At 39.7% G+C, this 10,095-nt stretch overlaps 1 protein-coding gene across 4 annotated transcripts in view; it reads left to right on the top strand.

Annotated features, from left to right (window-relative positions):
- Window positions 1-10,095, top strand: part of HELZ (helicase with zinc finger) — a 120,927-nt gene that overhangs the window by 7,826 nt on the left and 103,006 nt on the right. For all 4 annotated transcript variants that reach the window (XM_015572446.1, XM_006776674.2, XM_006776672.2 and 1 more), the window contains one exon: window positions 7,795-8,022. In XM_015572446.1, coding sequence (XP_015427932.1) covers window positions 7,813-8,022 — 210 coding nt within the window. In that variant the 5' untranslated portion in view covers window positions 7,795-7,812. The remainder of the gene's footprint in view (window positions 1-7,794; window positions 8,023-10,095) is intronic.

Raw genomic sequence — 10,095 nt, 5'->3', positions numbered from 1 at the left:
AACTGAAGAAAGATTTGGTCACTGATTAGAAAGGTAAGGGAACAGTCAGTTCTGTCTCAAGTCAGAGATGGTTGAAGTTTTTATGGTTGGGTGGCTGGCAGAATGGGGCATCAGGAATAGGGAAGTCAGGAGGAAGAACAGGTCTCAGAGGTTGAGAATAGAGAAAGATGAATTGGGTTTTGTGTTGAGATTAAGGACCTAGTAGAAAGTCGAAATAAAAAATTTAATCCTTTAGGGCAGCGGTCACCAACCGGTGGTCCCACGGACCACTGGTGGTCCGTGAGGTCCAAAAGGTTGGCGACCACTGGCTAAGGAAACCTTTGGAGCAACGGTCGCCAATCGATGGTCCGCGGACCACTGGTGGTCCGTGAGTTCCAAAAGGTTGGCAACTGCTGCTTTAGGGGACTGATGAGGAAGTTTGGGGCCCAGAGGTGTTAGATGGGTGGGTGAGGTCTCACACCATTTAAAGCATAGCCTAGGCAAGCTTCCTGATTCCCAGTCCAGTTCTCTTCGCTGCTTCAGACTGAGAAGTGCTATAGGTTCTCAGCTGTGGTGTTTTCCTCACACCTGGGTGTGCTCAGTAGAAAGTTGGAAGTGGGAGAGTTTATGTTGGCGAGTAAGGTCTATATTTTTTCTTATGGAAACTTTCAGACATATATAAGTGGAAAGAAGACTATAATCAATCCCACTGACCCATTGTCCAATTTCAACATTTATTAATGTTGTTTCATCTATTTCTCCTCCCCATCAATTATATTGAAGCAAATGGGAGATGGTGTTCTGGTGACTTTAACCTTTGTGTATTTGCAGGTAAGGAGAACTGAACCGTTTGGTAGGGTATGTTTCAAGCTTTCTAGGGTAGGGTCCAGAGTGAACAGAAGTAGGATTTACTTCCAGAATTCCTGTGTTGCCTTGGACTTTGTTTTAGGGCAAATCACAAAAGTCCTCTGAGTCTTTGTCTGTGAGGTGGAGATACCGTCTTCAGTGAATCACTTGAACTAATGTAGGTAAAAACCCTCCATGAACTCTAAACTTTGAGGATAAAGTATTATAGAGATTTTAGTGCTGCTCCTTTGGGCTTCTGTGCTGCTGGCATGAAGTTTATATTATTCAACAAATTTTTATTATTCAACAAATACTTGTTATGTCAGGCCTCTGGGGCTTCAACAGTGAACAAAACAAAATCTCAGCTCTCATGGAGTTATGTTCCAGATCCAGAGGATAATAGTTTTATAGTGATTAATAGTTGTTATAGCTAATACTTTTACAGTGATTAGTGGAGGCCAGGCACTGTTCTAAGTGATTTCATTTTTTAACCTACTTAATTCTTGCAACAATCCTGTGAGGTTTGGAGATGAGACAAATTTGTATGCAGATTGCCTCAGGTCGAAATGCCAGGATTCAAATTCAGGCAGATCTGGCTTTAAGCTTGTACTCTTAACTGCTATGTCATAGGACATCTTTAACTCAGTAATGGCATACTAGTGTTTGATACAAGTAAAAAGGTTAGGTCCAGATCAAAACAAATAAACATTCTCTTCTTGTAAAAGACAATAAAATGAAAAAAAAAAGGCAGTAGTTCTCTGTGGATAATATTCTTTTATAGAACAATATTTTTTTTCTTAACTTTCTTTAGGCTTCGCCAGTTTGTTTCTTTAGATACAAATGGTCACTTCAGTGGGAGGCAATTAAGTTATCTTTCTGCTGGCCCTTGAGCAGGATCTCTTCTTGAATGAATTCCCTGCTTGCTTATAATTCTCTTTTCCCCTTCCTTCCACTCCCCCCTTTCCTTACCTTGGGGTAATTCCCTTTTCCGATCTCTCCTACTCTCTGTTCTTCCTTTTTCTCATAGCTGTGCTCTGCCTTTTCAGTCCCAGCTTTTTGCCTTCTTGCCCCTCGCCTGCCTCTGCCAGCCTTTCTCAACCTACGCTGTGCTTTGACTTTTCTAAGTTGATGAAATGGGGCTAATATTGGGACTAATTTTCCACTTCAGCTCAGTCCTTCATGGGCAGGGCATATTGGGAAATGGGTATATATTGATTCCAGAAAGGGAGAGAGACATAGAAACATCAACAATGAGAGAGAATCATTGATTGGCTGCCTCCTGCACGCCCCGTAATGGGGATAGAGCCCACAATCCGGGCATGTGCCCTTGACCAGAATCGAACGCGGGACCCTTCAGTCCACAGGCCGACACTCTACCCACTGAGCCAAGCCGGCCAGGGCTATACTCACTTTTAATATTTTGTTTCATATGTCTCAGCTTTTTATGTAAACTATTCAGTACACACAAATACACATTTTATACAAATGGGATTATACATCATATTATTTTGTAGTCTGTTATTTAGAAGTCAGATTACCCTATAAATAGTATTTTGTAATGTGCTTTTGTTACTTTACATCTTTCCAATAACCCCTGTTCCTGTTCTTTTTTTGATATATATATTTTTATTGTTGATAGTATTATTGATGTCTCCCATTTCCCCCCTTTACCCTCCTCCTCCCTGCCTCTAACCCCCCTCCTAGGTCTTCAACACCCTATTGCCCAAGTCCATGGGCTATGCATATAAGTATTTAAGTTCTTTGGTTTATCTCTTCTCTTCCCCCCCATCTCCACATCGAGGTATGTCGGTCTGTTCCGTGCCTCCCTGTTTTGGGTCTTATTTTGTGGTCAATTTATTTTCCAGTAATCCCTATTCTTAACACTGTTTCTATAGAAACTCTTCTGAGTTTCAAACATTGATTTGAAAATGTAGTTTTAGAAAATAGGAATAATGATGATGATGGTGGTGATAGTGCCAGTGGTAGGTACCCTTTTGTTTTAATTATGCCATTGGCTCTTTTATATTGATTTATGTTTTATTTATAAAGGTCACCTGTTTTAGCTATAATAATAAAAGCGTAATATGCTAATTAGACTGGATGTCCTTCCAGACAACCTTCCAGACAAAAGCCAGGGCTGTAAGGGAAGCCCGAGTCCCAGGTGCCAGAGGGAAGCCGGTGCTGGCAGCAGGGGTAGGTAGGCCTACTCTTGCACACATTTCATGCATCGGGCCTCTAGTATGATAATGTATTTGTAAGTCTAAGCAGATATCATGGAATAGAAAATGTTTTTTGTTTTTTTTAAAATATATTTTATTGATTTTTCACAGAGAGGAAGGGAGAGAGACAAAGAGTCAGAAACATCGACGAGGGAGAAACATCGATCAGCCGCCTCCTACACATCCCCCGCTGGGGATGTGCCCGCAACCCAGGTACATGCCCTTGACCGGAATCGAACCTGGGACCCTCCAGTCCGCAGGCCGACGCTCTATCCACTGAGCCAAACCGGTTTCGGCTAGAAAATGTTTTATAATAAAATATTTTGGCAAACAGCAACCTTTTCTAGAAATCATCTTTTACTATAATTTGCCTGCATTATAAATATGGATTTTTGTTTTTTCATATCTTTTTTATTAGTAAGCATATTAAATGATTTGGGAGGGGACTCAAACTCTTCAGGAAATAATTTGGAATAACTGAAACCAAGAAAGCTATCTCCAGAATTGCTGGCAGTTCTAAAATGGGTCAGGGAAAATCAAAGTAATAGATGGGAGAAAATCTCAAATTTAGCCACTGATACAACTTTTTAAAAAATGTAGTTCTTGTTTTTTATCATTTTAGTCACTAAAACAGATGGTAGCAGGTCCATCGGGATATTTCTTTTATGTATTTAAAAACTTTACTTTGCTATATTGAATTTTATTCATTTTGGAATTTTATTCATTCTCATTAGGAGAGTTTACTTCTTTATGAAAGAGATTATTTAAAATTGAATATGATTGATGATCTTAGTTTCTAGTTTTCTTAGTATGGGTAGCCTCTCTTCTAATGCTCCTTGCATACTCAGTGATTTTATGAGTTTTAGAGAAAAATGCAAGTCGGGCTGAATATTAACATAGTATAATAAATAAAATTTTATTACTTTGCAGAATATTTTGTCTATGTATCTCATACAACCACATCACAGGTTCCAGTTTGGATAAAAACAGATAAATTTAAAGATAGTACAACATTCCTCTTTATGGCATTCTAGTGAGAGCTGAATTTGGTATAGGATAGTTCTTGGAATGGTTGGAATTTAGGTTATTTTAGATTCTCTCTGTGGGAAATTCAATTAAAGTATTTATTAAGTGGTTGTAGTGAATTGAATGCTTGTCATGGGGACATAAATGCTATAAAATGTGACTTATTTATAAGGTAGTTATGTTGAGCAGTTAAGGCATCTGGCATGATATATTTAATGCAAGATAATAGATGATTATGAGGCTAGATTAGTCTGTATGAAGTAATGCTGGTTTTGGGAGGAGAGCATTTTTATTTTTAAAAAATCTGTATTGTTGAAAGTATTGCATTTGCCCCCTCTTTGCCCCGTTGACTCCCTCTAGTCCACACCTCCCTTCCACCCCAGATCTGTGTCCATGGGTTATGCATATATGCATACATGTTCTTTGTTGATCACTTCCCACCCACTCTCCCTCCCTACCTTCCCTCTGAGATGCCACAGTCTGTTCTATGCTTCTGTGTCTCTGGATCTATTTTGTTCATCAGTTTATTTTGTTCATTAGATTCCACATATGGGTGAGATCATGTGATACTTGTCTTTCTCTGACTGGCTTATTTCGCTTAGCACAGTGGTCGGCAAACTGCAGCTCGAGAGCCACATGCGCCTCTTTGCCCCCTTGAGTGTGGCTCTTCCACAAAATACCACATGTGGGTGCGCATGTACAGTGCGATTGAAACTTCGTGGCCCATGCCATGACTTTGGTTAATAAAATTATATATTAGCATATATAATTTGTTTCAAGTGTACAATTCTATAATACACTATCAGTTTATTGTATTGTGTGCTCACCACCCAAAGTTATCCATTTATCTCCCCTTTATCCTCTTCTACCTCCCATCACCCCCCTTTCTTTCTGATAATCAACATACTGTTGCCTGAGACTATGAGTATTTAAAAATTTTTTTTTCCTTAATCCCTTCACCTTTTTCTCTGACAGCTGTCAGTCTGTTCTCTGTATCTATGAGTCTGTTTCTATTTTGTTCATTTATTTTATTCATTAGATTATACACACAAGTGAAATCCTATGGTATTTGTCTTTCTCTGACTGGCTTATTTCACTTAGCATAATACTCTCCAAGTCTATCCATGCTGTGGAAAAAAGTAAGATTTCCTTCTTTTTATACTCAAGTAGTATGGCCAATAGACATATGAAAAGATGCTCAACATCCTTAATTATCAGAGAAGTGCAAATTAAAACCACAATGAGATACCTCCCAACAACTGGTGGGACCTTTCAGTCCGTAGGCCGACGCTCTATCCACTGAGCCAAACCGGTTTCGGCTATTTTTTTCTTTATTGATTAAGGTTGACAGTTTCTAATAAAGTTAAAAATATTTAATAAGTATATTTTTAACTTTATTAGAAACTGTCAACTTTTCTTTCAGAGTGGCTGTATAATCTATATTTCTAATAGCAACCTATATGAGTTCCAGTTATTCCACAACTCTGATATTATCAATATTTTAAATGTAGCTATTCTAATAGGTATGTAGTAATGGCTAATCATGGTTTTAAAGTGAATTTCTCTGCTGACTAATGCTATTAAACATCTTTTCGTGTGCATAGTTGGCCATCATTACATCCTCTTTGTGCGGTGTCTATTGCCCAGCTTTCAGTTGCGTTGTTTTTGTTTTGTTGGGTTCTGAGATTTTGTTATATATTCATATACAAATCTTTTTTCAGGTATGCGATTTGCAAATAGTTTCCTCTGTCTTGAGCTTGTCTTTTCATTCTTGTAACAGAATCTTTCAAAGAGTGGAAATGTTTAAGTCAAAGTTATCAATTTTTGTTTTTGGATTGTACTAAGATAGATAGATTTAAAAAAAGGTTTCTATTTTATAAAAGTAGTGAGAAGTAAGTTAGTGATAGGAATGTTCTCATAAAGTTGACTTAAAAAATCCTCACCTGAGGATGTGTGTGTGTGTGTGTGTGTGTGTGTGTGTGTTTATTTATTTTTTTATTCATTTTAGAGAAAGAGAAATGGAGAGAAAGAGAAATATCGATGTGAGAGAGAAACATCGATTGGATTGATGGATTGTTTCTGGTATGCACGTTGACTGGGTATTGAACCTGAAACCTACATATTATGTACCCTGAATGGGAATCAAACTAGCCACCCTTCTGTGTAGGGGATGACACCCAGCCTACTGAGCTACACTGGCCAGAGTTGCTGTTTGTTGATTTATTGATGGTAGCCATTCTGACAGGTGTGAGGTGGTTTTAATTTGCATTTCTCTGATGATTAGTGACATTGAGCAACTTTCATATGTCTGTTGGTTCTCTTTGGAGAAATGTGTATTTAGGTCCTTTGCCCATTTTCAAATTCGATTTTTTGGTGTTGAGTTTTATAAGTTCCTTGTAAAATTTGGATAGTAACCCCTTATCAGATGTATCATTGGTGAATATATTCTCCCATATAGTGGGTTGTCTTTTCATTTTGTTGATGGTCTCCTTTGCTGTACAAAAACTTTTTAGTTTGGTGTAGTCCTACTTGTTTATTTTTTCTTTCATTTCTCTTGCCTGAGGCAATATATCAGAAGAAATACTGCTGCCAGAAATGTTGGAGATTTTACTGCCTGTGTTTTCTTCTAGGATTTTGATAGTTTTGAGTCTAAAAGTAAGTCATTAATCCATTTTTAGTTTATTCTTGTGTATGTTGTAAGAAGGTGGTCTAGTTTCATTTTCCTGTCCAATTTTCCGAACATCATTTTTTGAATAGACTGTCTTTACCACATTGTATGTCCTTGCCTCCATTGTCAAATATTAATTGACCATAAAAGGCATAGGTTTTTTTCTGAGCTCTCTATTATGTTCCATTGATCTATATGTCTGTTTTGAATCTGAGTTTCTTAAAAGTAGTGATGACGTGCTCTGTCTTTGAATTCAGTGCTGCTAGCACAGGGCCTAGCCTTAGGAAATGTTTGCTGAATTCAATAGGCAGTTCAGATTTGCATTTTATCCAGTTTTTTAATATTGGTGGGAAAAATTCTACATGGTGTAGAGTTTTATTCTCTGTAAACACAGTCACAGAATTACAAAACGGAAATTGGAAGATTTGGATATGAAACATTCCTGCACCTTCTGATTAAAAAGAGGAAAGCCTTTATGGTTTGTTGCACTTTGCAATATTCAAAGTCATGTTTCATTTATAAATTTGTCTCATTTATAAATTGGATGTATTGTTGGTATGATCCTGATTTATGGTTGATATTTTGCTTGGATTTTATTAAAGACTTCATAAAATATAAAAGAGAAGTATAGATTTTATAGCATTAATAGCTGCTCAGCTGTGACCTTGAGTAAAAGACTGGTGGAGAATAACTATTCAGATAGATAATTAAACCAGCTGAGTCAGGAATGGTATTAGAATTTATAATTAATAAGTTTTTTAAATATGTTTTATTGATTTATTTATTTTTTAAAATATATTTTATTGATTTTTTACAGAGAGGAAGGGAGAGGGATAGAGAGTTAGAAACATGGATGAGAGAGAAACATCAATCAGCTGCCTCCTGCACACTCCCTACTGGGGATGTGCCCCCAACCAAGGTACATGCCCTTGACCGGAATCAAACCTGGGACCCTTGAGTCCGCAGGCTGACGCTCTATCCACTGAGCCAAACCGGTTAGGGCTATAATTAATATGTTTTTAAAACTTCTCTGACTTGTTTTTTCCCTGTCTTTAGGATTTTTGTCCCTGAGTCATGGAAGACAGAAGAGCTGAGAAGTCATGTGAACAAGCGTGTGAATCACTCAAGAGGCAGGACTATGAAATGGCCCTCAAGCACTGCACAGAGGCCCTTCTTTCTCTTGGCCAGTACTCCATGGCTGACTTCATAGGGCCGTGTTCACTGGAAATAGAAAGTATCAAAATTGAGAGTCTTCTTTACAGAATTGCCTCATTTTTGCAACTGGTAAGTAAACAGTGTTGATAAGTCAGTGCCAAACCCTGTAAAATGGCCCCTTTCATTGAGTGGGCACTATTGCTGGTCACTCCCTCGACAAGTCACTTCAGTGTGGGCTGAGGAGGTAATTGAGGTGGCTAGTGATTGCTGGGTATCTGTGATGGCAAGCAACTGTATTTTTAAATCTTGAAACTTGTACTTAGCACTTTGGAGTATTCATTCATTTAACAAATATTTATTGAGGACATACTATGTGTTAGACACTGTTCTAAGTGCTTGGTATACATTGGTAAAAAATATAAAGAAAGATCCCTTCTTCATGGTACTTTTTCTAGTAGGGGGACAGACAATACATGCTAGAGACATAACTAAGTAAACACTTTAGATTGTTAGAAAGTAATAGTCTGCATGAAAAATAGTAGAACAGGGCAAGGAATATTGGGGCCACTAGGGTTAGGGATAAGGTTGCAGTTTTTATATTTATTATCGTTTTGTAATCCTCACCTGAGGACATGCTCTCACTGATTTTAGAGGGGAAAGAGAGGAAGGGATAGGGAGAGAGAAACATCGATGTGAAAGAGAAACACCAATTGATTGCCTCCCTCACACACCCCGACCGGGGATTGAACCTGCAACCTGGGTTTATGACCTGACCAGGAATTGTACCCATGACCTTTCAGTGTATAGGAAGACTCTCCAACCATTTGAGCCACACTGGTCAGGGCTAAGGTTGAAGTTTTAAATTGGGTGGTCAGGTAGTGCTCATTAATAAGGTGATATGAAGGAGGTAAGGGAGTGAGCCATATTGGAATCTGGATAAAGATCATTATAGGCAGAGGGACAGTCAGTGCAGAGACCCTGAGGCATAAGCATGTCTGCCATCTTTGAGGAACAGCTAGGAGGCCATTGTGCTGGAGTAAAGTACATTGGGGGAAGGGGGTATGAGGGCTAGATCCTCTGGGACCCTCTAGGATTAGTTTGTATTATATTTGAGATGGGAAGTTATTGTGGGATTTTGATCAGAGGGGTATCTTGATCTGATTTAAAAGGAATTATATCTGGCTTTTGTGTTGAGAGTCTCTATATATAAAAGCCTAAGCGACCGTTATAACTAAAAGACCAGCCGACAAGTTGCTATAATGCGCACTGACCACCAGGGGGCAGATACTCAATGCAGGAGCGTCAGTACTCTTCCACAGCCAACCTCCCACTGTCCCTACCTGCTACCACCCCCCCTCCCCCACATAGGCCTTGATTGGGGGGCCAGATGGCCAACCCCCCGGCGTCTCTCCCCATGACTGGCTGGCCCCCCAGTAGGCCTCTTTTGCCAGCCAGGCCGAGGGACCCCAACCATGCACGAATTTGTGCACCGGGCCTTGAGTCCTATAAAATAAATCAGTAATATGCAAATTGACCAAATGGCAGAATGACCAGTTGCTATGTTGCCCACTGACCACGAGGGGGTAGACTCTCAATGCAGGAGCTGCCCTCTGGTGGTTAGTGTGCTCCCACAGCGGGAGTACTGCTCAGCCAGTGTTGGTGAGCGCAGTGTTGGTGGCCAGAACCTCTCCTGCCTCCGCTGCAGGTGGGCAGTAAGGAGCTAGGGGTCCCGGACTGCGACAGCCCCGGACTGTGAGAGGGATGTCTGACTCCTGGCTTAGGCCCGATCCCCAGGGCCATTCCCGGAAGGGTCCCGGGCTGCAAGAGGGTGCAGGCTGGGCTGAGGGACCCACTAGTGCATGAATGTCGTGCCCTGGGACTCTAGTAGACTATAAAGGGGGAAGAGTAGATGCAGGGATACTGGTTTGGAGGGTATTGGAATAATCCAGGCCAGAGATTACAGTGGCTTAGACCAAAACGGTAGCAGTGGTGATAGTGAGAAGTGATTTGGTTCTGGTTATAATTTGAAACTAGAACCAATAAAATTTCCTAATATATTGAATATCAGGCATACAGAACAGTCACAGATTACTTACCATGACATTTTTTGTCTGAGCAATTGGAAGAATGGATTTTCCTTCAACTGAGATGAAAAGGCTATAGGTGGGGAGCAGGTTCTGTGAGGGAAGAATTCATTGTGAA

This window comes from Myotis davidii, unplaced genomic scaffold, assembly GCF_000327345.1.
Source record: "Myotis davidii unplaced genomic scaffold, ASM32734v1 scaffold69, whole genome shotgun sequence".
NCBI lineage: Eukaryota > Metazoa > Chordata > Mammalia > Chiroptera > Vespertilionidae > Myotis > Myotis davidii.
The sequence above is the reverse complement of the archived record's forward strand: the minus strand, read 5'-3'. Positions and strand labels throughout refer to the sequence as shown.